A 26,844-nucleotide genomic window follows, 5' to 3' on the forward strand; every position below is an offset into this window, starting at 1 on the left:
ATCCAGGCTGGAATTTGAAACCGGAGAGTGGCAGACACCACGGCCGGGGCAAACGGTGCCGCCATCAATTTTGGAACCAAATTTCAGGGAGTTTTGATTCTGTTTGCACGGGGGGGCTAATGAGTAGCTTGGGATGCGAACGGCAGCCCCAGGGCATAATTCTGAGAACACGATGAGAGATTCTCAGTCCCCTGCTCTAATTATACAGGCAAAATTGGGATAGGAATGAGAAGAGACAGGGACAGGATTTCAGGTCCCCTGTCAGATTAAAGCCATCGTTTTCCCAAGCACTGAAATTTTGAGGATTAGCAAAAAAATGCAAGAATCACCTCCACCAAGAAGGAAAAAGAATGTAAAAAAACAAGTGTAAAAATGAAGCAAAGCTGTGCACAGAGCCACCACTGCAGAAGCAGCAATCACCAAGCAACCGTTCCGTACAGTAAGACCGTAAGGCACTGGTAACGCTCCACTCGTTACAATCAACACGTGACTAAAAATCGACATTCATAAATTAAAAAACAAATCACCGTACGTCTTAAAAAGGCAAATTTTCCCATTAAAAAACGTTTCAGATTTTCAGCTCCAAGAATTTTTGCGCCCTCATCTGCCCCCGTCCAGGCACCGCTGACTAGGTGGAAGGAGTACTTGCTCAGAAGTTCTGCTGGCTAACACACACACACACACACACACGCACCATAACAGAACATCCCAAGGCAAAAGCAGAAAACAATTTGCTGAGAAGTTACTCAGTGATCCCATTAACAGCACCAACAAATGTTAGAGGTGTCAGCCAGCTTCCCTGCTTACCGCATTACTGCGAAATGCTCAAATACTCCCATACTAAGTGCAGTCACGTTTTCTGAGCTCACTGGCATCTATTTTCCTCTTCAAGATACAGCTCAGCTTCAAAACCCTGGAGTCTGAGGTCCCCTGTGCAGCCATAGGCAGAGGAACACGGGGGAGACAGCAGCACTTGCTTCATGATACTGTTCCATGAGGAAGCTTCCGTCCCTGTCTGGAAGCCCACATCTGAGAGCAGCCAGGTCCCTTAAATTCATGTAATTCAGTTCTGATTTTTCCCTTGCTGGAGATAAAAGCAGTTGCCTCATGAGAATGAAATCAGTGACACCAGCTTCCTTCAGTGTCACCAGACAATCCCATTTTGGTCAGTATTGATCAAAGTTCAAAAAACAAACTGGTAGTGAAAGTATTTGTGTCCCGTTCCTGATCCCCAAAGCCATTCAAGGTTCCTTTAGAGGCAAAGGATCTGTTAAGGCTTTTTCTCAGAGATCACAGTAAAACATTATCCAAGTATTGCACACTATTTGTCTGCTTAAATATTTAAAAACCCAAATCTCATTTCCCAGAGATTAGTAGTAATATTAATAAAAAATGCTAAAAACAAATATGGAGTTAACCTCTCCATGCAAATCTACTGGAATATGAGAGTTATTAGCTGGGGGTAGCAGAGGTCCATCTCTGCAGAGATTTAGCAACAGTATTTTTGAAACAATCGGACAGCACAAATTCCAAATAGTTTTGCCCTTTCTAAAAGCTACATAGATTACCCATGAAATGCAGTGTGTGCTTTCGCCAGCACAACAAAGCATCAAAATTCATTGCAAGACAGCCTCCCCAATGTCAGTTTTAAACACCTGACCTTTGGCCAGAACATCCAGAAATAAATAAGAAAGGGTAGAGCAGTGAGACCACCCAGCAGCAGGCCCCAGAGCGACTGCTGGCAGGGAAGAGCCTGGTGGGCTGGGACAATCCACCAGCCCCGGGGATTGTCTAGCTTAGATCAGCAGCTCCATGATGTGGACGGTCTCAGGACGGGTATTTGGTACTTGGATATCGAGCTCGGAAAGGCGGGTCCATCACACCTCGCAGAGCTATTTTGAGTTAGTCCAAACCTGGAGGACGAAACAAGCGAGTCTCCCAGAGATCTGATCAGCGTCCCAGCTGTCAGGCCCAGACAGCCGGCCTCCCAGAGGCAAGCAGAAGTCACTCAGCCAGCATCCGCAGGCGCCGCTCATGCAGAAGCAATCTGATCTCCCTCACTATCAATGGTGAAATGAAGAGGATTGTTGAACTCGTCTGTGGGAAGAAGCATAACCAGGACAATTAGCGCACAGCAATCCCTGCTGCAACCTTCCTGCACTCCAACGAACGTTCAAGGCCTTCAGAGAAAGATACAGGCTAAAAGAAGCAACAACACAGTGGCACAGCAGACGAAATGTCTGGGACTGCACAGAAGCTCCTGTGCTTTCAGCTGTCATGACCTTTTCAGGAAGAAGCTGAGCTCTTCTCCTTCCCAGAGGCCTTCCTACCGGCCTCCCCTGCTAGGTCCCAAAGTGGCTTTTTCCATTGTCAGCAGAGACGCTGAAACAATTCCTGCCACCTCCAGCAGGGAAGAACAGGTGAATCCAACAGTGTTCACCACCCCAGCAATGCTGAGGAGATCAGGGCCGGAACCATCCCCTCTCCCACTGGTGTATCAGGCCAAGACACTTTCATTTTAGCATCAAGATCTTCATCAGTCCTTCCACTAACCTTCAGGGGCTGACAAACAAGCAGCTCTCAGAAAACATTAGGAATTACGTATCCTGGAGATGAACGAGCAAAGTCCTGCCTTGGAAGCCAACCAGGTGGAATGCACTTTGGGAAACGCACACAGGTATTTTTAGGCAAGCATTTTTGGACGTCTGCCAAAATCTCAGTTCCTGTTGAGCAATGTGCCTTTAAAGGATGTAAGGGGAACCCCGCTGATTTAGACACCCTGAGGCAAAGGCACACCGCAGACCACTCTGATAACTGCACCAAAGCTTGCAGATACTACACGCACAGGCTGTGTGCCTATGTCACAACGGTTAGGCTCTCACGAAAACCTTCTACTGCAAATTGAACTTTAGCACAAGGATAATAATAAAAAAGGATGGTTCTTACCATTAGAATAAAGAAATAGAAAACCCACATCCATCCTAGGTTCTCCTGGATCAAGGACACTAAATACTAAAAAGAAAGGGAAAAACATGACTCAAACTGGGAAGACGAGCACGACTCTCAGACATTACTCTTTCGTTTTCTAGAATTTGTGGGCTGTTAACACTCCATAAAGAGCTGATCACAAGAACCTTCCAGCTGATCTTTTCCTGTCAGAACAGATGAGTCAGGGCAGCAGCCTTCCTGTGCAAAGCCCACAGTCTCAAAGCAGAGGGACCATCCTGAAGCTTTACAGTAACTCGCAGCAGCACAGAGCCAGAACTGAACTGCAGCTTCAAGGGGTGACAAATTGACTCTGCTGAATACAAGGTTTTTGAGCAGAACACTGGGACGTAAGTGGATATAAGTACTCTCAGAAGAACTAAAAGCTCTAGAATGGCTTATAAATTACACAGGACACATTTTCAAGAGCTGCGCAACCACTACTTAACCCTTCAGCGCAGGCAAGGCACTTGAGACTACAGTCCGTTCCGAACCGCATCCTGGTTCTACAAGCCTACACAGTCTCTAAAAGAAAATGTATTCCCCATTAGCAGATTTATATTCAGCTGCTGTACAAGGGCTTCCCTTCTTCTCTTCTGGGTACACGAGCACAAAACAGGGTCTGAATTTCCAACACGTTCCCTGTGCGTTTGCTGCTATTCACACACCCCCAGAATGTCGTCAGGGCTGTCTCTGCTGAAATCAACGCGAGGTTAGGATGGGAGGCGGGTGGGATTTTTCAGAACTGCAGACCCAGTTTTTATGGTGACGGAAGTTTCAATGGTATGTGCGGGGGAAGAGAGAAACGCTGAAGACAATGTAATAAGAAAAGTGAGCGTGGCAGCACGCTGTAATATGGCCACGAGGCACTTGTAATTTTCCACGCTTAACAGATCTAAGTGGCATCTCTCTTATGAAAGAGACAGAACCGTCGTGCTCGTCAGGCAATAAATGACAAGAACAAATCCAAATCCCTTCAGAGCAAAGCTCGTGTGCCTTGCCTAAGTCGTTGGTATTTTACCAGCGCTAGAGGATGCCTGGAATAGAACTGGCTCTGATCCTCCTACTAAGTCCTCCCCTCCCAAAGCACCGCTGTGTTCCTCCACATAGCTAACGCTTGTATTTGAGAAGGAAAAACGTCCCCAGTGGGCACACTGTCAGCTTCCTTTTCTGCAACAGTCTAGTCTTCAGGCCCCTGGCAGCACACTTGAAGGACTATCGCAGCAGGTGGTGCTGGATTTACAGGGTGCAAGAGACAACCACAAATAAAAAAGGGGAACCAAAAATAAGCGCAAATTTTAAATCACTTTGTAAACACCATAACAGGTGTTCTAATTTCAGTCAGTTATATAGGTAAACTTTTCTGTAAGCAAAGGTTTTTTACCTTTGAGCAAAAATCCCAAACAAATTTCAAAATATCTTATTTGTACTCTTTGTGAAGCTGACCTTGTCTTGCTTTTTTTCAGTTCAGGATATGAATGTCTCAAACTCATTTGATTTATGAAACTGCTGTAGCGTTAGCACTAGGAATACTTAGCTTATTTGTTAGTTACATTTCTTCCACTGGAAACATAAAACACATTCCCATGGTTGTTTCTTAAATAAATGCATACATACCCGCCACGCTCCACACAACTTTGGATCGAGGAGCACACTAACCTCTCTAACCACAACAGACTCCCTGGCTCCTTCCCCACGCCTCTGTTTCGCTTTGCAGCCTCACCTGCCCCACTGCAGCGCCAATGCTGCCCGTTCCATCCACAATTCCCGTCACCGTTGCCAGAGCCTCGCTGCTGCCTCTCACCAAGTCCTGACGCCCCAGGTCAGCAGAAATTGCAGAACTGATCATGTTGGAAGGGCCTCCGATGAAAAAGCCTGAAATTGCCAAGATAACAGCTTTGGTGCAAAAGAAGCAAGGGGACGGATGCTCAGCAGAACGTCTTCAAAACACAGATTCTACCACGCACAGCTCAGGAAAAGGACTCGTTCTAGGGACAGTGCTCACAGACTGGCTGCGGGTAGAAGCTTACCCTCCTGGCTGAAGAGCGCAGTCCTGGCACACCACGCACACCCACAGTACACGCACAGAAATTGCCAACAAGCTCATTTTCACTCAACAGCAAAAACAAGGTAGTTAGATTTGGCACACTGCAAGAGCAGTCAGGATGCACCAAACTGAATACAAAATGCTACTTTTGAACAGCATGCGTATACCAACCCTCAACACGAAGCAGATACAAACATGTCCCTACTTTGGAGCAGTACAGCCCCACGCTATAGCCTCATTCTCCACGGGCTGGTGGAGAGATGGAAGAAAAAAACCTCCACAGGACAGAGAATTCTGAAATAGGAGTGTTTGGAAAGGCTCTATTCATGCAGGCTAATCTTAATTCCATAACACAACATCATACGTCTGGGAGCACAGAAAGCTTGTGACCTTTCGCAGTACACAGGGCATTTGGGGCTCTGACAAACACCTTCAGATTTGAGCTGCAGCTCATGACTTTGCACACATCTCCTTCTCTGCTACAGTTGATGGTTGCTGTACCACAGGTAGCAGCAATTAGCACGTGTCCATGCCTCAGACACCATGTCACCGCGAGGTATTTTGGCATAAATCTGCCTTCCATTATATTGAGCCAAGGCAGACCCCTGTAGTTCCAATCTATTATTCCATATAGTCTATATCCTATACCTCCCTCTGGAAGGCAGTTTTTCTACAGCTTTATTCCAAAGGTAACATAAATTGGGCTTCAGATAGTAATCTTTCTGCAAAACCAGCAGGGACGACAGCACACAAATGCATTACCAGCACCTACACGTGGCGTTACTGATCCCTGTACGAAGCACATACACAAGTCACATCCATACACGTATAACTCGTACTGGCCTGACGGTGCCATTTGAGACAGTACCTGTAATCGTCATGATCACAGCATTGATAGGTTTGCTGTTGGGAGAACCTGCAGGAAAAAGACCAGATAAGTATAAATAAAGCACATGAACTCAAGAATGCCATTTATTTAGGATCAGAGACAATTATGCACACATCCAGTTTCAATCACCTTTCCACTTACCTACAAAGTAACAGTAGCTTCTACCTGACTAGACTCCTGCGGAGATTAGTCTTACTGCAAACACATTTAGAGACGGACGGTCCAAAAGTTCCCTGACAGCACTTTACAGTAGGAAAAGCCACCTTTGCCATTAAAAGTTTGTGCCCTATTTCATGCTTAGGTTTGCCTGGCTCTGGGTTCCAGCCCTTGTTATGCCTTTTCCCACGACACAGAGCTTGCTCGTGTCAAGAGACAGAGGACTCTCCTTTAACCACCACTTGAACAGTAATAGGATCCTTCCTCTCTCTTTCTGAAGAAGTTAGACTCAGACTCTCCCACCATAAAGTACTTCCCTCAGCACTTGAACAGCCTCTTCCACCCAGTCTGAATTTTCCAAGCTCTTACTTAACTTGCAGAGATTAGATTTGGAGGTAATAATCCAGCAGCTGCCTAAGCAATGCTGAGCAAGAAGCAAAAAACTCTACAAAACCCCATATCCAACCACTTCCTTACAAAACCATGCCTGGGTATCTGAGGGTTCTGCTTGCCTTTCCAGGAACCATATCGTGTGCATGGAATTGCTTTGCCCTCAGAGTTCCTCCATGCTTCTCAGACATTGTATTCCCCAATACCTCCCTCCCAGGCATCATCAGAACTCCCTACTCACTGCCCCAACTTCAGGCCACGCATGGTCAAGTTACCATGTGAGAGACAAGTTGCAGCCCTGTTCATATATTCTCAGCCTGTTATCACTTATGCACAGCACAATATAAGCATAAAAAAATCTTCCTAATTTGGCCAAGGGAAATTTAATGATGACGCTGCAATAACTCCGCATTGCATGTCTAAGCCTTCTGTATCTGGCTCAACAGTACTTTGTGTCGAGCTGAGCACAAGACAGCTGGATCTCTGGCTGCTCTGCTATCTAGTACAAGCTTCAAACTTCCTCAGCAATAAAGCTGTGTTTGCTTCCAATTCACTTTTGACACTAATGAGTTAGCTCAAGAGCTGCCAAAACTCCACCAAACCCAACCCTTGTTATTTAATGATTACACCTCCCTGGCCTTACTCTGAGACCAGATGAGTAAGCCAGCATGCCTCTCAAAAGGCACACTTCACAGTTCACGTCCAGCTCTGGCAATGGTTTCTGTCCATGGATCTCAAAGCACTCTATAAAAGCTGTCCTGTATCACCACCTCACTTCAGAGGGAGACACACAGGAAAGAAATGAAATCAAAGTGAGTTAAAGCCCTCTGGTACCACTGGAGAATACGTCTCAAGATACGAAACTGCTGGCCTCAGAAGAGCTTCAGAGATGTCTCACAGAAATGAGACCTGCCTGCCCTACTCAGTTTACCTGGCAGACTCCTTCCAATAACCAATAACCAAGAGCTGTATCTACTATAAGAGGCAGAAACTCTTCAATTTTACCACTTACAGAAGCGTAAGTGGTGAAGCCTAGGAGCTGCTGCCTCTTTGTAGCACATGTACCTCAGCACAGCTCTGTCCCCAGATTCTCCTTCCTCTTACTACAGAGGCACGCCTTCGATTTCCTGCTCTGCCAGTTGTGGTTTTGATACAACGACGATGCCAGAAATCTCACTGACGCTGGGGAAGGATTAGGACCATAACTCACCGGCACGGGGAAATCCTCCCGCTCAGAAAAATTCTTTTCCACCTCATTAACCAGATAACAGATTTCTTTCTGTGTGGTGCCACACGTCAAGTAAAATACACCACAAGGCACCACCCTGATCCATAAGCAGCTTCAAGACCAGAGAACAATCCGAACAGGCTGTGCTTTGGTTCTCTTTAAGAAGCACCAAAGGAACCTCTGATTACTACACAACAAAAACATACTCACGGCTGTATCCAAAGAGAGAGCCTACAGCAAAGAGCAGGCTCATTGCTAGCACTGGGGCTCTCTTCTGTAGCACGTCAGAAATCAAGCCCTGGATAGTCCCACCTACAAAAAAAATAAATCATTATCAGGCTTAGGATGCTGACACCTTGAACATAGCCAAGTCATTTTACTGAGCCCAGTGGCCTCTTGCTTTCTTATGAGGGTAGTTTTCAGGATTGTCAAGAAAATCTAAGTCTCCTGCCACCCTTAAACCCCAGACACAGAGACAACTGTACACCTAAGTGGTCCAGACAGAGCAGAGAAAACTACTCATGCTGCTTTCCCAGGAATTTATTACTTCTTCCCCCTCATCTTGGCATGCAACTAGTCAGTACTCCTGCTTTCCTTTTCCTTCCCCTGTAGGACCATCACAGCAACCACAACTCTGGACGTGAGCAAGCTGAACATTGTGGCTGCTTTCTTTAATAGAAAGTACAGGAAAAGGCAGTTCTTTTTCACAGGGAAGGCATTAAGCACACAGGGGGCTCACATTCCCTGCTGTCTCACCTACTCAGGGTAGGTGCAGAGCTCATTGCAACAAACTCTGATAGGTGATACAAATCACTTCATGCATCTTTGCTACCTCCACAGGAACCGCTCTGCTGGTAAAAACTAGGATGTTTGAGAAAGCATAATAAAAGAAAGGCCACAGAGGCAGAAAAACTGACCCTGAAAAGACCAAAACAAGGATGCCTATTCTAGGAAAGCTAACTGGACTAGGTAATAAAGTGAGAAATTGAACACAGGAGTGTGAGAGCCTAATCACATACACAGTACGCTCTTTATGCTGGAGGAATAGGGGCGGATTTTGCAGCCAGCAGACCCAAATGCAATTACATTTGGTTTCACTAAAGATAACAGAGTTGCGCCTGCTCTATTGGGTTTTGTGCTGAGCCTGTTCTTAAAAATACAAGACAAAAGGTATCGTACAGAACCCAATAGCACAGACCTCACCTCTCCCTCAAGCGTACCTGACAGAAAGGAGGTAGCAAGCAGCTGAGACACCTTGTATGGGGCGCTTTTCAGGAAGCCCTAGCAAGTAAAGAAAAATGCCTGCTGGGGGCAGTGTCTGAGAACGCTACACTGTCCCTTAAATCACGTGAACTCTTTGGGGGACATTTTGCTATGCCTTTTAGACAACGGCCCAGCAGCCAAATACATAACTGGCCTTTCTGTACATCCAGTAAGCAGCTAGATTCCACTGAATGTGACTGCTCTGAGCTGCTTTTGCTGTCTTGCATTTTCAAATGTTAGCAGGGCAGCGGCAGGAAGATGTCATTCACTTGCTCACTCACCTACGATTCCTCCCACATCGTACCAGATGGAGAGCTGGTCAGCTTCTGCTTCTTTCCATCCAAAGTTGTTACTGAGGTAGAAGGGCAGCCAGAAGAAGAATGAGTAATTCACCAGTTTCAAGCAGGCATAGGCCAAAGAATACTGGAACAAAGAGCAGGCCAGAAAACAGTTAGCACTTGAGAAATACAAGCAGTGTTTCTGCTTCTTCCCATCAAGCTCTACACCCAGACGAAGCTTTCAGATGGAAGTGCTTCTGCATTTCATTTAAGAAGGCAGCATTATGAAAGCTTAATGCTGAACATCAAAGGGAACCCGGGAATACAGAAATCACTGTCAAGAAGGTTATTTTCTTTTCACTGAATGCAATGGGTTAAAATGCTTCCCATGCAACCTTGAGAGGAACTGACACCAGGCTTCAAAAATAAAAACCACACAACAAGAAATTTAATTCACCTTCTAAAGAGAAGGGAGCCAACCGTATGACATGAAACAAGCCTGAGATTTAGTCACCTGTGCATCATGCTGAACAAAGTTACACGAAGTAGTTTCTCTTCTGCTGCCTTTTGTTGTTCAGAAGGCTCACCCGCTTACAGCGCCAGGAGAGAGAAAGCTTCATTCGTGACCCCCAGGTAAGTATTCCAGGACACAAGATCACAAGGTGAAAGGTTTGCACGCCTCCAAACACAACAGCTGAGACAACCTCCTGCCCCTGCCTGCTCCTTCGCTAGCAGATCTCCTTTAGAGCCTTCCTACATGGCAACAGTTCCTCCTCCGGGATCGCTGGCCCAGCATGCAGCAGGATGAGGCACACTATTGTGGTAATGCCTCCTGATAAACACTGGCAGAGCACTTTAAGGAACCCGTATTTGAAGAGTTAAATGAGTTAATGAAAAAATACCCTGCTAGGGGCACAGCTTCTGAGAATGTATGTATATGCATGCTGTTGTCCTTGACTTTTAAAAAGCAGAATATTTTGATATATCAAACAGCACAAAATCAGCTCTTCTGAAATTCTTCCAATAAATACATCATTTTTGCTGTATTTTCATTGCTTTTCCACTTTTAGAGGACACAAACTAACCTCCATCACATATGTAATACATAGGAATGGTAGAGTTCTCCTGCCTCTGGGTGTGAAGATTTGCGCCGTACAAAGCAATATTTATTACAACATGCTTAGAAACTGTCATCCAGATTGTCTGACCAATTAAACACTGAATTGCTAGAGGCCCAAGGGAAAGCTGTCTATACTGAAACTTTTCCAACCATATCACTCAGCAGGAGAAGAGAGCAACTACAGAAAAATGAGTCAAATAAAATCTTTGTAGGATTGCAACAGAGCTGTGGAGGTTCTCTCAGCATTTGGCTTCTCACTCACTGATCTGACAGCACTCCGGCTTGCCTGGTCACTGATCTGACATCAGATAAAACTCACAGCCTCAGAGGTGTTCACGTTGCTGTGTTAGTACACAGAAGATGCCCTCAAAATCCCAAGTATAGAAGCAGCAACACCAGTTGTACAGTACCTCCTTATGTTCTGGCCAACGAAAAAAAGCCACACCAACTGAGGCAGCCTCGACCACTGCTTAGAAACTGAAGGTTCCTTGTATGCCATCCCATTCTTAGCACCACCAAAACCAAGCCAGGGCTTATACAGCATTTAGCCGTATTAGGCAAGAACTCAAGATGGCTATATTTTCATCTGCCATCCCTCAACCAAGGTCTTAACAACAGAATTGTGGTTGTTCAGCACGCTTGACACTGACAATCCACTCAAACCTTTCTAGATTTTGCATTGCCTTAATCACAACAACCAGCTGCTTAACCTGTTATCTGACAATACCATCCATTCAGTAATTCTGCTTCACGATCAAATCCCAGCAGCTCACACTGTACCGCTAAACAAGCCCTCCTGGCCTTTTTCTCATGCTGGCTCCACTATGCAGGGGGCATACAGCCCACTTGCACTGGAAACTAACAGTATTTTTTAATGGTAGATTAATTTTTCTGCTGGATCAAATCCACAAATTGGGCAACGCTGTCGATGCAGAAGTGCAAGTTCTCACACAGGGGACAGGATGAGGATATGGGGAAATTGCATCACCAGGCCTTGTTTCCAGTCGTATATTTAAAACACCCACTTTGTCATGTTACATCATGTCAATTAAGGCTTTCCAGGCCAGCGTTCTGCTCTAAAGCAACTAAAAACCACACCCAAATATCAGTGCCACAGTTTGGTGTGATGCTCTGCTGGCAGTAAGAATCCCGTTTTTGGGTTAGTGCCTTACCAAGAAAGCATCCTACAACCACTGCCTTTGCTCAGGGACTCCCTTCTATCAAATGTTGATAACTAAAGCACACGGTCAACATGCCAACAATCACATCAACAAATGCTGACAACACAAAAAGTCAGGATTATGTTTAACAACACAAAAAGTCAGATCCCACTCAAGAATCCGTGTCCTCACCAGTATTACACCTGGAAGGCAACAAGCCTGGAAAAAGCCAATGGCCTTTGGCTGGCTGTCAGTGTCAGCTGCTTGAATGGAGTAGTTGCGCTCATCATCATCCACATCGTCATCACCCATTAACGGTCTGTTGGCATCTTCCTCGACACCGCCTTCGTCGTCGGCTCCAAGCTCAGGAAGGCCTGAGGTACACAGGGGATATGCAACAGGGACAAGGGACCGCAGAGTGCTCACCCTCTCCCCGCTCTAAAGCTACGCCCGCTTCTTGTAAGCGATTCTCACTTCTAGCAGTTCCCTCGCTCTCCCATACCTCCATCCTCTGGCTTAGAAACTCTTCTAGATGGTGTTCTGCAGCGCCGCCAGGTTCTACCCTTTATCTTCTAACACTCTTGAAAGTATTCTGTCTGATCCTGGCGCCGGCTTTGTCTGTTCTGAATGTCTGGCCATTAGTTGGAAGACAACACATTAGTGCATTTCCCCCCGTATTTTGCTGTTGGGACCCTTCAGCCTGGCTCCTGGCTACCACCTCCCTTGTGTGTGGAGGCAGAGCGTGCCACCAGCCGCTCAGATAGCCGCTGCCTGTCAACGCCTCTGCTGGAACGAAGGCCCAGGGACTGCACTGAGCTTTCTGGGCTGCTGAGCATTCGTACACACGCTCTTTATGGTGGTGTTAGTGCTACCAACTTTACAGCCTTTGCAGGCACCTGGGAAACCTCCTCCATGGCCCTGTCAAAGCCTGAACGTTCTTTTGTTCTCCTGTTACACACAAGCCACCACCTCCTCAGAAAAGGACCATGTCCTGCCTGAGGGCTGTTTAACTGGCTGCTGGGAACCCACACACAAAAAGCACTTTCCTTTCCTACTGCAGAGCTAAGGCCTGCCACAGTTTTGTTTTTTTTTTTTTTCCTGCAACAGCCAGTTATTAGTTTGCTCACTGTTTCTTAAAAAAAATTAAAATTACTGATTTTCCAGGTGGAGGAAAACTGAGAATTAGGCACATCCTAATGGAAGCATTACAGCCAGGCTGTTTCATCTTGCTTTTAAAAATATCCAGACTATATGGATGATGCATAATGGCATTTAGAGTGATCTTGGTAAGGAGAGCATTTGCTGCATTAAATACCCTAAAGTGGAACACCACTTCGTAAGAATCCTGAGGATTAGTGCTGTCAGAACAAGCAGCACTTTTAGTACTACACGGAAAGCTGCAAATCTGCTTTCCATGAAGGGGCTGAAATGCTGCAGCCCTCTTCTACTTACCCACTTCCTTTGGTGAAGTCAGGAGCCCAAAGAAGACAATGACTCCTCCAGCAAACTGCACAGAGGCAGTCACCAAGAAAGCATACTGCAGATAAATAAACAAAAGATTATTTTTAAAAGGCTTCCAGCCACGTGTGCTTCCTTGATCAATGAGGATCCCTCTATACCCCAACCTTGTCAGAGAGTAAAAATAGTTACAACAACCCAGACTAGATCCATAAAACCTGGAAACAAGTGACCTCTGCATCTCCTCAAAAGACTTGGTTCTAGCTAGGCTAAAAGACCACACCACAAAAGCTGTTTCAGTTTACTGAGGTGTCAGCAGTGATGAAGGAGCTCACCCAACACAACCACAGATCCAACTACATTGGAAGGGACTGCTCAAAAGCAGGATCAAACACCAAATTCAGACCAGGTTCAGCCAGGTCTTGAAACCCTCCAAAAGCAGATTCTCCAGACTTCGGGCCCCTGTTCCAGTCCTTAAGTAACTTCACAGTGAAATATTTTTCCAAACACACAGCTGAAACCTTCCCTGATTCACCTTGTACCATGATTTTTGCTCTCTCACCCTGGAACCCAGAAGAGTCTTGCTCTGATTTCTCATCAGCCTTCACATAGGCACTGGAAGACTACTACTTGGTACCCCCTAAGCCTCCTCGTCTCCATCCCGAACAAACTCAGTCCTGTTTGTCTGTCCTTATAGGTCATGTGCCCCAATATGCAACATTCACAAACATTCCCTGTTTTCAATTGCCTGCCTGCTGCACTACAGCGACGTAAAGCACGCCTGGCCTCTTCCCCACCGTACGTTGTCTGTCATCTCCTTGTCTGTCAAATCCTCACCACTACTCAGCAGCAGTGAATTCAGTTTAGTGAGAACCTGTGATGGATGAAGAGCATTTTGAGCCCCCCAAAACAGAAGAGGGTATACTACAGCATTAGGGCTCTTCAAAAATACCAGTCACGTTTGCAGAGAAGTCTCAGGTTCGTTCCTCCTAAGCCCGAAGGGTCAGGAAAGGAATACTCCTTCTATTCTGCCTACTGCTTCCTACCACAGAATTTCAGAAAATGAAACTGGACACTCAGATAAAAAGAAAAATATTTCTATTCTCTTTCAGAGACAAGATAAGAAACTAGTCTGTGCATAACCCAGACACGCAGCCCTAGCTAGAAGCCAGACAGCAATACCTACCTCGTAGCCGTATTTGAGAACGCAGGAGGCAAGGAATGCCCCAAGGATATTTCCTACAGATGCACAGGCACTCCAGAGTCCAAACACAAAGCCTCTCCTGAAGAAACAGAAGAGAATTTGGAAAAGAGGATGCAGGGAGAGGTGACATCAGGAGCTAGACAGACATATAACATTAGAATGAACTTTAATTTATCTATAAAGTTACAATGGAGTAACTTGGGGGTACCAAATCAATAAGCAAGAAATGTTCTATCCTGAACCACTAGCGTTGCAGCAGCAGCAAGCTGGCAATATCAGGATTACAAGCCATGACTATAGCTCAATATCCCCAAGTGACAGGCTCAAAACCACAGTAAAAGTTAGTTTCCATTTGGTCTCCTTAGCGGTAAGTGGTCAGAAACAGGTTTTCCAGTGGCAGGGCAATTTGAATTCAGCCACTCTGCACTACAAAACTTCCCAAGCTTGACCCTGTGCCTTTACTACACACATCTGCGTTCACACCAAACTGTTCCATGGCTCCAGAAGAAAAGAGGTAATAGTAACTAGAAAGGCATGTCTCATCCCACAGAACTTCAATTCTGACCTAACAGCTGACAAAACAGAGTTGTGCCTTTTTTATTTGAGACTGTCAGCTCAGCCTGTACTCAGCGAGTCAGAGAAGTGAGTCACTGAAGAAAACTCAACTTACCCAGCTTTTCCAAACCAATTGCCCATGACAGCAACCACGCAGGGCCAGCCCGTGGACTGCAGCAAGCCATTCACAATCCAGAGACAGCAGTAGAACCACTTGTTGTAGAAATGCAACCATTCTGTGAGCGTGCCAAAGAAGAATACCTAGAGAGGAATTAAAAAACAAAACCAAACAAACCCACAACCACACACACAAAAGAAAACACATGAGACTACTGCTAGAAGCCAGGAGCGAGGCGTTAAAGAAGTAATCATATTTCAGGGAGAAGGTCCCCCGCAGCGGCCAGGCCAGAGCTAGGCCTGGTATTGTTTGAGGAATGGCTCAGAGCTAACAGCACCCTCTGCTGAGCCACCGCAGCACTAACTCCGGAGCCAAAACAACTCGTGAGATACACGCACTAGAGCACGGCACTTCCACTCCCAAAGACTTATTTTTATAAATAGCAGTCCTAATCAGGGAGGAGAAGAAAGCCAAATTCTTGCAGTAACAACACTAAAAATAAAGTAGCCTCATGACTTGTCACTGTACTGACATCTGAATCCACAAAGCTCTACGCAAACACAAAACCCTCAGTAGTTCTTTATCTCAGCAAAAATTAACATAAATACCACAGCTAGATTTCAAACTACTGCACGTCCTACCGTAAGCCAGTCCAAATAAACACCCTTTGTGGCATGCTGTGCTCGATGCTTGTCTGTGGTCACACATCTGCAGAATGCAATAGGCCAGAGTGGGGCTTGTAGCCGCTGGCTAAATCAAAAGCACTCCGCACACTTTACCACTACTTCAGCAACCAGAAAGCCACAACGAGATAAGACTCATTCATGCTGATCTGCAGCGGCTTGAACCTGAAGAATGCTTTTGTTTTAGGCAGACACACTTTTTTTGACATCTGCCCTCCTGCCAGTTACAAAACAGGCAGATGAATGCTTCGTATTGTTAGCATGCCCTTTAAAGAAGGGAGCAGAAACTGCATCTGGAGGCAAAAAACTCGATGACAGCATACGTGGGCCTGGAGAACAGTTGTAACAGCAGGGCAGTCGCAAAATGTCCAAATACACCGATCTTGCACAAAAGCTATTCATCAAGTCTCTAGCCAGTGCCTCAAACTTCGGCATTTCCTTCTGACACACTACCCATAAATAGGTATTTCAGGAAGAGCTGAGTCATCTCATGTAGCCTTATGCTTGACACAAGGAAGTTAGTGCAGCCAGGACAGAGTTTTACGCCGAGACTTTGAGACCACTGAGCTACAGCAACAGTTCGTGGCAAGATTCACACAGAAATAGAGCCTCTGCTCCTAAAATAGAGCCCTGCCCTTAAATCCTGACAGGGATGTTTCTAAATCACGCTAGTACGTTCCAACTTACCACCAGAGCAGATGAACACATGCCAAAAGACAAAACCCAGCGTAAGTTCAGGCGATCCCCAACAATGCCACTGACAAAGAGACCCTAAGAACAAAACAAGGCATCAAGTAAAGCCACAAAATGTGCATCCGTGGCCTGCAAGAATTAAAAAGAAGTAGAAGCTGACCCAAACTTGGGGTTAGTTTTACTCACCACAGCATAGGAGAACAAAAAGATAGTGTCCAATGTTCCCAAGAAGAGAGTTGCTTCTTCTGCATTTGGAAATAAATGGCTGCTGTTCCAGAGCTACAGAGAGAAAATTGTAACAAGTAAGTAAAAATGTAGAAGCACAGCTCCTTATATTATTTTTTGACACAAACTGCAACTCCAAAGCAGAAGAGCATCTGCCCCCAGCATCCTCCTATTCCTCCACCACATGAATTACCAAATCAAGAACAATTTTTATGTTATGTACTACAGAAAATGCCCAGTGCCACTGTGTTTCACTCTTAAAGGACAAGCTAGCAAACCATGTGAGAAATGCTAGTTCTACCTGAATCAAGACAAGTGACATGGCAACGCAAACCCTACTTCTAACAAGCATGCACCAGCTAGACAGCTTCTTACACAGAAACACTGATGAGTATCTCAATGAATAATACAATAAAGGCATATCCTGCTTTATGTGCAATGTCTCTTCTGTAGCTATCTTACTGTCTTCACTAAATTAATAATTCCCTTATAATATTTGTGGCAGCAACCACAATAAGAAATGACAGACCACAAAAAAAGAAAGCATGAGAGGAACAAGGGGAAGAAATAGACTGGTTGGAAACTATTTACAATGAATTCCAGTCACTGATTTTGTTACTTTTGTGCTTATCCTCAGTTTCGTTTTATTTGCAGTATGATCAAAAAAGGGAAAAGACTCAATTGTCCCTAAACCAAGATTAGTGACATCACTGGAAATCAGCAAGCTTTGAGGACGACTTGAAGACTGAATAAAGTTAATCAGGACAAAGTTTTCCTCCCTCCCCATTATACCCCCATTAAAAACAAACAAACAAACAAAACAGAAGCAAACAATCCATGCATCTAACTCAAGTATCATCAGCTTTAGCTTGATTCTCCCTCCTCAGGAGAGCATCCTGTACAGACAACACTAATTACACATCTTAAAGAGATTTAATTTTGGTAAGGCCTATCAACACATCTTCTGCCTAAGTCTCATGTGTCAAAGAGAACTAATAAAGACTTGGAAAAGTATTTGTTGCCACTTGAAGCCACCCATACCTCCTCATACACCGTTAGCTTTCAGCTTTTAACCACAGTTTATCCCTGCAGTTCCAGGAGCTATTAAGAGTCTTACAAAGATACGAGAATCAAAGCTCTTGTTATTAGACTTAAATTCATTACAGAGCCTCCAGAGGACTTACAAATCTTTAAAGGCTGAGAAGTATAGACCTAAGTTGTCCTTCTAATAAAAACATACTTGGGTCTACTTATGAAGCAATTGCAAAACATTTTCAAACTATTTTTAAGCATAAAAATAAAGAGCAACTGTACTTCAAAAGATGTATCAAAGTTCAAAACTGACAGCATGTTCATGTTGTTAGTCTGGTCCATCAGCCTCCCAAAACGCACTTTACCGTTAAATCAGGTAACCTGAATTGATGCGAAAAGGAAAGGAGGGCCATTTTGACCATTTTTTGGTCAAAATTGGACACATACATCTAAAATCCAGCAAAAAATTGGATCATCTTTATACCACGAAGATCATGACAGCTTCCAAAGCATTCTAGTTGTTTGGATATCAGTTAAGGAACAGAACACAAACATCACCTCGTTTCTTTTAGCATCCCAGAGATGTGAATTCCTTTTTGCCATACTATGAAGCCCAGGCCCAACTTACTGTTTTCACTAATCACAAGTCAGCATTTATTCCTCAGCCAAACATTCAATTAACTGGTGATTTGTAATGCAGATAAAGCTTAAGCAGCTGACCTGGAACTCCCTTTCACTTCTCAAAAGCACCGGGACAGGCCACTGCTAAAAACAAGCATACTCCTAAAAGGACTACAGGTACGAGCTAGTGGGCAGTTCCTGCGTTCCCGTTTGTGAGGTGTAAGCAGCACACAGCTTCCTTTCCTGCATGCAAACGCTGCCAAAACTCCCACAGCTTTCCCCGAAGCTAGGATTTTAGAGACAGCAGATACTGGATGTTCGGAGTTTTGGAAAATAATACCTTTCAGATACAAGAAAAAATGTCGTTTATGATAAGCAGCTAGTACTTCCCAGAGTCTTCTCTCCTACACTGAGCACCCCTTTAACAGGGCAGCAGCCCCACCACCACCAGAAAGCCCCAGGCAGGATGTTAAGAGCGCTGTAACCCCTTTCACCGCTTTTATTTATTGCTGTTGACACTTCAGAGGTAGGATCCCTCTTTCCCCCTCCCTCACCTCCTCCCTTCTGATTCCTACAGAAACTTTCTTGTGGTCCCCGTTTCCATTGGAACACCAATTTCTTGGCAATTTCCCTCTGGGGACTACCAGGAAAGATGTCACCATCAGCCGATGATCCAGAAAGCTACAATTCCGAGACCAAGTTCCCACTCACATTCAGAGAACTGTCTCTCTCAGAAAAAGGGCATCATCAGCACCTCAATCTGAGCACACTGGAAGTTACCCATCTTTTTTTTGGCACCTGACAGCCCCTCATCTCCTTACCTCATATGGCCGAAGCTCAAGGGCTGTGCTGTTTAGGCAGGAGGGCGTCCATTGGCTCGAAATGCTGACTTTGACATTACTGAATGTCTTTCTGGAAGCATGGAGCAAGGAGTAGCTGCCAGAAAAAACACACGCACGGTTTGGCCAAACCTCCATAGGTCAAGTGGGAAAGGGTGAGACTCAAAATTCAGATACAGGCTGTCTGAGCAGGCAGCGAGCAGCAGAGGACTGACAGTTTTGGAGATAGTTGTTAGTAACAGAACCACCAAAACTACAGGGGACACACTGATTTTAGTGGGGAAGTGTGACACAGGGTCTGGACTGGAAAGGAGCTCCTCTCTTCTTTTCAGAAGAGAAGGTGACTGTGCAACAGTTAAGAACAGAATAATAAAGAGAGAAAAGAACACATTCGTCTTGCTAACCACCATCACAAGTGCTCTCCCAAAGGCAGATTAAGCATCAGTGGCAGTATTGCTGTGAGGATCAAAGATACCAGCGAGGCAGTTTCTATAGAGAAGCAGCATGTTTTTCCAGCTCTTGTCAGTAGGTGTAACAGACGAGCTTTCAACACAAATCCGGGAGACCCTCAGGTCTGAAGCAGAGAAATCCCTGTTCTAGAGGCCTGCCTGCCCCCTGCAAACAGCGCTTAAAGAAGATCCTTCAGTCAGATCAGGCATTAAACAAGTTCTGAGCACCAGGATTTGCTTCCTGCTCCCTTTCAGCACACACCTCCCCACACCCACAATGGACCACTGCCTGCGTGGCACAGTCTGTCTCGCCTTTGAGATGAGCCCTGTTTGTGGCTGGACTCCCCAGGGGCACAGCACACATTGCTCCACTACTGCAGGACTCCCAGAGCAGTCGTCACTAGCTTTTGAGGTTGTTTTCAAGCCTCAGAGACCCTCATTCTCTTTCTATGCTCTGTACCTCTCCAAATTTGTTGAGATGAACCCCCCTCCCTGCAGAAAGGCACTCAGCCTACCTGAAGAAGGTGAGCAGGAAGACAGCAATGTGGTGGTGAGTGCAGTGGGACACCAGGCCCCTGTTTGCGGGCTGCCTCCGTGAGCTTCCAGGCAAAGCCATGCTCCAACCCTGCTCCTGTCCTGGGCCACAAAGGTCAGACGGTGCTTAGGTCATTTTTCTTCTCACTTAAATAGAAGAAGGTGGGAAGGGAGCAAAGAAGGAAGCAAATGAATTAAAGAACAAGTACAAAATGCACCCCAAGGATGGACTTGCACAGCTAGAAAGGGGAAATAACTGTGAGGACAGCCTGCTCGTTCGTTCTCAAGCCCTACGTTGCAGCTCCTTCTGTCACTAACTCATGGCAAGTCAAAATTTAGTGCCCTACCTGTAAGGCATGGGTGACATCTGCCGAAATGTCCAGATACCAAACACCTCCATCATTAAGGCTACGATACACCACACTGTTTCATAGTACTGGCTCAGGCCACGCTAATCCCACTCCCTCAGCTGCGCTGGCACAGTTTGTTTCTGCACACAGTTGGGGAAATGATCCAGCTGGGCAGGGACTCAGCTACTCCACCTTGGAGACACCAGCACACAGAGTTACTGCACCCAGCACATAAATTGGGTGGCTTGGCTTGGGGGAGAACAGCACCTGCAGCTGGAGCTGTGGCATGGTGAGGCCAGCCCTGGGAACAGCCTGCAGACTGCACGGGCTGGTGGTCACAGACAAGAGCTGCTTTTCCTTCCCTGTTTCTTCTTCCCCTCTTACCACACAATGGCAGATAACAGAGGTCTCTGGAGGAAAGCACAACACCGCAACTTGTGCAAGGCTGGGGGAAAAGTTCCTTCCTCGTGTAATCACTTTACAGCCCGAAGCATGAGATTTACTACCCGCTTCGTGTCACCGTACGCAAACACAGCTCTTATTTGGCCAAGATACCCAGCTTTTTAAAGCCTAGTCCTGGAGCTGACCTTAAAGCCATGTATGGTTTCACAGACCCTGCTATTGCAATAGCCGTTCCTCAGAGCTTTTCAGCCTCAGCCAGCTTTCTCAGAGGCGACACGATGATATTTTCCACTCATTTACAGACAGATTTTGGTTTCTTTTCTCTCCTTTCTTCGTGCTGCCTTTTCCCCGGGGCCGAAGAGCCAGCCGGCGAGGAGGCTGCCCTCACAGACCTGAGGACTCCACGGTCATTTGTGTCACAGGGGAAGAAAAAACTTGAGGGCAGGACCAGCCCCAGAAATCAAAGCAACGAAGCACAAACCTTTCAGAAAGGAGGAGGGCCGCGTTTAGGGCGTCAGGCTGCCCTGCCCGCTGGCTCAGGCTGTTTGCCCTCAGCTCAGGGCTCTTCTGAGGAAGCTTTTACTGAGCTTTTGGCAGTCTCCCTACGTAAGGTCAAAATAAGCCCCCTTAAGCTCAAAACAAACTTCCTCAACGCCACCCTGCCGCCCCGCAGAGCAGGAAAAAGGAAATATTTATTAAAATAAAGCCTCTTTTCCAAGTGGGGAGGGGGAAAGAAGGGTGGGGAGGGGACGCCGGGGCGGGGGTCGTGAGGAGAGCGGGGGGTCCCTGCTCGGCGGGGCGGGCTGGGGGGCGCTGAGGGACCCGATCCCGGACCCGATCCTGATGCCGATTCTGATCCCGATCCCGGTCCCGGTCCCCCGGGGCTCCCCCCCCAGAACCGTGAGCGGGGCTGAGGCGGCGGCGGGCAGGGCGCGACCGTTCAACCGCCGCCCCCACCCCCCGCGCCCCGCCGCCATTCCCCCTCTGCGCTCACAGCGATCATAAAGGAATAAAAAATAAATAAATCACCCAGCCGTAATACCGTACCGAGCCCTGCCGCCAACCCGGCCCTCAGGAAGTCCCGGGGAGGCGGCGGCTCTTCCGGAGGCAGGGGCCGGCGGGCACGGCGGGACTTGTAGTCCGGAGCCGGCACCGCCGCCTCAGCGCCGCGGGGCTGCTCGGAGGGAGGCAGGGAGAGGCTGAGGGGAGCCGGGGGAGGCTGCTCCGGCACCGGCTGGGCTCTGTGGGGCACGAAGAGGAGGAGGAGGAGGAGGAGGAGGAGGAGGAGGAGGAGGAGGAAGGGCAGCGCCTACATTTCCCGCCGGCCCCCCCAGCGGCGGGGCGGTCCCAAGCGGGCGCCGCCCGGGCCGGCAGGTGAGGGGGGGTCCCCGCGGGAGCCGCGATGCCCTTCTCGGGGGGCTCCGGGGCGGACGACGCCTTCGATTACCTCTTCAAGATCATCCTGATCGGCGACTCCAACGTGGGGAAGACGTGCGTGGTGCACCGCTTCAAGACGGGGCAGTTCAGCGAGAAGCAGCAGAACACCATCGGCGTCGACTTCACCGTGCGCTCGATGGAGCTCGACGGCAAGAGGGTGAAGGTCGGTGGCAGGAGCCGGGGGGGACCCGGGGCCAGCGCCTCCCCTGCCCCTCGGGGTATCTCGGGGAAGCAGTCACCTAACGGGGGGATGAGTCCTGCGCTCACCTTCTCTCTGGGTTATCACCTCGAGAGGTTTCCTGCTGTACCCGGGGTGAGTTCTCTGAGAGCCGCCTCTGGCTCGGAGCAGGGGTATTTTCCCTCCTCTAGAGATATGGGAGCTGGATCTGCGGCAGCAAGGATGGAAAACCCTCTGGTTCCTAAAGATTTCACTTTGGTGTGTGCCTGAACTCAGACTGCCTCACACTGCCCAGCCCTGCATCAGGGTTTCTTCTCTTCATCCTTTCCTATTGAGAGGCTGTAATGCCCTGCACTCTCAGCACTCTTATTGAAAGTTGGGCTCCTTGCAAAGCTGTTTTTACTCTCAACAGCTTGCTTTTGGGTCTGCGTACACCATCTAAATAGACACATCAATGTCTCTTCAGATCCAGAGAAGGCAAAGCCGTACTGTGGTTTGATGAAGTGAGCTGGAACAGGTCTAGCTGCATTGCAGAAAAGGGCCAGGGGTTTCAAAAACATAGATGCGGGTGGCAAACAGGTAGGAAGCAGCATTCACTTCCCCTCACAACGTCTGTCCTTTCTCTTACAGATCCAAGTGTGGGACACAGCCGGTCAGGAGCGCTTCCGGACAATAACCCAGTCTTATTACAGGAGTGCCCATGGGGCCATCCTTGCCTATGACCTTACTAGGAGGTCCACATTTGAATCTATTCCTCACTGGATCCGTGAAATTGAAAAGTATGGTGCTGCAAACTTGGTCATGATGTTAATTGGTAGGAATCTAATTATAAATACTATGTTGTATAGCTTTTTAAATATTATTATGAAATCCCTGTCGCTTTCCCACCACTACTTCATCTGTGAACTATGAATTAAAGAGGAACACAGTTTTAATTAAAATAGATTCAAATACATTTAAGTTTGATCTAAGCTTAAAAAATTGGGAAAGTCACATCCTGACCTGGATAGGACCAAGCCTATTGCACTGTGAAACATTTTACTTGTTCTTTTCATGCTGGAATAATGCAACAAACTTGCTGCTAGCTTAGCAAGCACAACCCAACTGAGGCTAGAACAGCACTAAGCCTGATGAGCTGCGCCTGATGTGCAGGAATTCAGCAGCTTGATAATTTAAGAGGAAGCAGAACGCACAGAGCAACACAACTCCTCCTTCTCATCTTTCCTCCCAGTTCTTTTGATAATGCATGCCCATGGCTCTGTAATAGGACTCCAATTGGGTAAGACAGTAAACAGGGATATATGGTTTTGGAAGAGCACTAAATAGTCTGCTTGCATTCCTCTTCCTTGTTTATACTGCTAGCATTCAAGAAACTTTGCCTCTTGAGGAAAGGAATAGATAAAAATTGCTGAATTTGGAGATGGGAGAAAGCAGGACAGTTCTTTCCCTTCGGCTTTCAGATTATTATTGCTCTTCTCCCCCAAGGAAGAAGATGTAAATGAGAGCTCTGACATGGTAAAATGACAGAGCCTTTATTTACTTTCCACTGCTTCTTCCACTGCAGTGTGCTGAGAGCAACACACAGCCACAGCAGCCCAAACTGGCTTTTGAGGATAGGCAGCATTGAGCCCCATAGCACAGTAGGCATAGGATCTAAGCTTTTGCTTGTGCCCCTAGCAAATTACTTACTTCTGCTGGGTGGTTCTTCCTGTTCTTCTTCTGAAGAAACAAATTCTGACCTGCATGCAACTGCAGCATTCAGGATGAGTAAGGAGGGAAAAATAATCACTATATTCTGGTAGGGTTTTTCTAACTCATGACTCCAAAGAACAAGACCTGTTAGTGTGTATGTGTAGGGCTGCCTTTTTTTTTTCCTTAAGAAATGTTTTGAAATGGTAAAAATAAAGCTTTTGACAATGATCCAACTTGGTACTTCCTTCCAAAGCTTGTGCTGTTCTACTTACTTTAGCAGGAAGTCTTTGTATGATTAATTAGATGTAGTAGATTAGTGATTAGATTATATACCTTCCTAGTGTGAAAGGTTAAAAATTCAACTCTCCCATTTGGAACTGAAAGAGGAAAGGCGTCAAGAGTGTTTGTGTCTTTTGTTAAGATGGCAAACAACCATCAAACAAGGTGTTTTTGAGGGCCTGTGCTTTGCTGGTGGTAGTTGTTGCCGTTTGTTTCCCTTTGGAAAAGCTAGAAGCAGCTTAAAGGGAGAAGAGAACTAGCTTAAATATACGCTTCGAATTCAAGATCTGAATGTGATGAAAGGCTGTCCTGAAACTAGGAACGCAGACTTCAACCAGGCACTGTATATGCCAGAACTGATGATAATTCCACAAGTGTTGGAGCTACTGAAACATACACAGGTGTCTTATTTGAGATGTTTTATCATTTGTCAGATTTTTGACTAAACTGCTTTGAGTAGAAGTTTCATCTGTATGCGCAGAAACCTGTTAGGTATACCTTGTAAGCATTAAGATAGTTGGTGTCAATGTTAAAACCTTGTTAACAATTGGGCAGGTTCTTCCTTTTTCTCTGCACTAACAGCACTCCAGAGCTGAGCATCCACTGTGGGATGTGCTGAAGTAGCTTCACAATAAATAGCAGAACACACGTGGCTTCCAGTGAAGGTCAAATGAGGAATAAACCTTTGTGCGACATTGCTTTGGTTTATAGAATGCGGTCACTATAGCTACAAAGATTACCAAGCTTTTTTAAAAGGAAAATTGATTTAAGTACTGCTTAATGTTTAAAAACATTAGGGAATAGGAACAAACAGTTGCTTCTAAAGAATCCTCTGGCACCACTATCTAGAGCAAATAATTAGATGAACAGTTTTGTTTTGCGGCTAACTCATTTGATAAGCATCAGTTTTGATCCATGTTCTATGGTTGTGTCTCTGATGTGCTTACATTTTGCTTTTCCAGCAATTCTTAGCCCCAACATAATTCTATCATTTACCAAAATTAAATGAATGTATTGTGTTTAAAGAAATCTTGAGAGACTAAGTTCAATTATCTGCTTTCTTTTAAGGGAACAAATCAGACTCGGTGGATAAGCGCCAAGTCCTGTTTGAAGATGCCTGCACACTGGCAGAGAAGTATGGGCTCCTAGCTGTGTTGGAGACATCAGCAAAAGAAGCTCAAAACATAGAAGAGGTGTTCGTGTTGATGGCTAGGGAGCTGATAGCCAGAAATACCTTACAGCTTCATGGAGAGAGCCCTCCAAACAGCATCTATCTTGACTCCAGGCCAGTGATTGCCAGTCCCACTGCAGAGAAGACCCAGTGCCTTTGTTGAAGAGATCTCAGGAACAGAGTTGGAAGTTGTCATCTTTCCGAGGCTTTTTGATTTTTATTTTTATTCTACTGATGAAAGTTTGCTGTATGGCCTCAAGCCATCTCTCTGCTATCCCTAACTTGCAGTTTGGTGCATAAGTACCTCCAGAGATCACTGTTGCTGCTGACAGCACAGGTTGCTTTGAACATGGCAGCTGATGTCTTACCGTGAACTTGTGAGCTGAGAGGACTCAGGAATCTACCAGCCCTTGCCTTAACCAAAGAGAACTATAAAAATGGTTGCCTTTACTTATGTTTCTGAAAGATTTTTCTGGCTGTGTCAGAAGATAAATTTGCACCAGAGTTCTGCATTGCTTTGATCCTCCTAAAATACATTGTTTGTTGTAGTGCAAGCTCTTTCCCCTTTGCCAGTAGCTTTAAAATGTCTGAAGTCCTTGGACAGCACTAACCTACTGCTGCTGCAACTTTTGTATAGGGGAGGTCCTGAAGTCAGGCACGTAGCTACCCATCCCCAGGAGCTCAATATTCACATCTGCAAGAGTATGTGAATTTCAGATCTCTGTTAATTTCTTCACCAGACAAACCTGGAGACATTCCTGAGGTTTCAAAGCAGGCAGAACATATTAGGGTCCCAACCATCTTCCTGGGGCGAAAATGGTTGTCTTTTACTTTGCTCTCAAATGATAAGGATTGTATTTAGTGGTGACCTGTCTTGCTACAGTTACAAGGAGCACTGAAGCTTTCAAGGCCACAGTAGTGGCTTAATACTGGGGTGAAAGGACCATGCTCTTTCCTAAGCTTGTCTTGCTTTTGATGTACTGATCTTCATCAAAAGCTGGCCGTTGTTTGTGTGGCAGGCCAGTGGCAGTATGCTTGCAGATTTTCAAGGGATTGTGAAGAAAGGGATTCAAGCTCCTGCAAATCTCAGTGATGGGTACGATGGGTTATTGACGTAACCTCACCTTAGAGCAGTAAGGGAAGGGCATGGAGCACACCAGGAAGCTACCCCTGGACAGGTACATACGCTATTCCTTTGGAGACTTCACCGAACGTTGTGGTAGCAGTAGAAGATTTTGTATTGCTCTTCCCAAATGCAAACTCTGCTACTGGGGGGGGCTCACTTTTTCTGTGTAGGGAAAAATGTAGCAAATCCTTTTGGAAAAGCTTGTCTGAGAAGCACAAAAATAAAGTAGAGTGAATCATTGATTTAGACTTGCACATATTTCTGTTATTATTATTGCTTCCT

The 26,844-nt window shown here is 46.2% G+C and overlaps 2 protein-coding genes across 4 annotated transcripts; one reads left to right on the forward strand and one right to left on the reverse strand.

The window, feature by feature from the left end:
- Window positions 1-363: 363 nt before the first annotated feature.
- SLC37A3 (solute carrier family 37 member 3) lies at window positions 364-22,141 on the reverse strand. Of its 3 annotated transcripts, none has more exons than XM_032197115.1 (15): window positions 22,127-22,141; window positions 19,909-20,074; window positions 18,927-19,041; window positions 16,414-16,506; window positions 16,222-16,305; window positions 14,849-14,994; window positions 14,161-14,257; window positions 12,969-13,053; window positions 11,709-11,890; window positions 9,240-9,381; window positions 7,906-8,007; window positions 5,901-5,948; window positions 4,709-4,860; window positions 2,947-3,012; window positions 364-2,097 (listed from the first exon to the last, which is right to left on the reverse strand). In XM_032197115.1, exons 2-15 carry the CDS (start codon window positions 20,007-20,009, stop codon window positions 2,005-2,007), a joined length of 1,506 nt encoding a protein of 501 aa, XP_032053006.1. In that variant the 5' UTR covers window positions 20,010-20,074; window positions 22,127-22,141; the 3' UTR covers window positions 364-2,004. The 3 variants fall into 3 exon arrangements, with proteins under 3 accessions (XP_032053006.1, XP_032052989.1, XP_032052998.1); XM_032197098.1 differs by lacking the exon at window positions 22,127-22,141 and adding an exon at window positions 21,727-21,780; XM_032197107.1 differs by lacking the exon at window positions 22,127-22,141 and adding an exon at window positions 21,709-21,728.
- RAB19 (RAB19, member RAS oncogene family) lies at window positions 21,999-26,844 on the forward strand. The gene is made up of 3 exons (XM_032197126.1): window positions 21,999-22,279; window positions 22,925-23,108; window positions 25,334-26,844. The coding sequence occupies exons 1-3, from the start codon at window positions 22,082-22,084 to the stop codon at window positions 25,597-25,599; spliced, it is 648 nt and encodes a 215-aa protein (XP_032053017.1). The 5' UTR covers window positions 21,999-22,081; the 3' UTR covers window positions 25,600-26,844.

The sequence above is a fragment of the Aythya fuligula genome, chromosome 1 (genome assembly GCF_009819795.1).
Source record: "Aythya fuligula isolate bAytFul2 chromosome 1, bAytFul2.pri, whole genome shotgun sequence".
NCBI lineage: Eukaryota > Metazoa > Chordata > Aves > Anseriformes > Anatidae > Aythya > Aythya fuligula.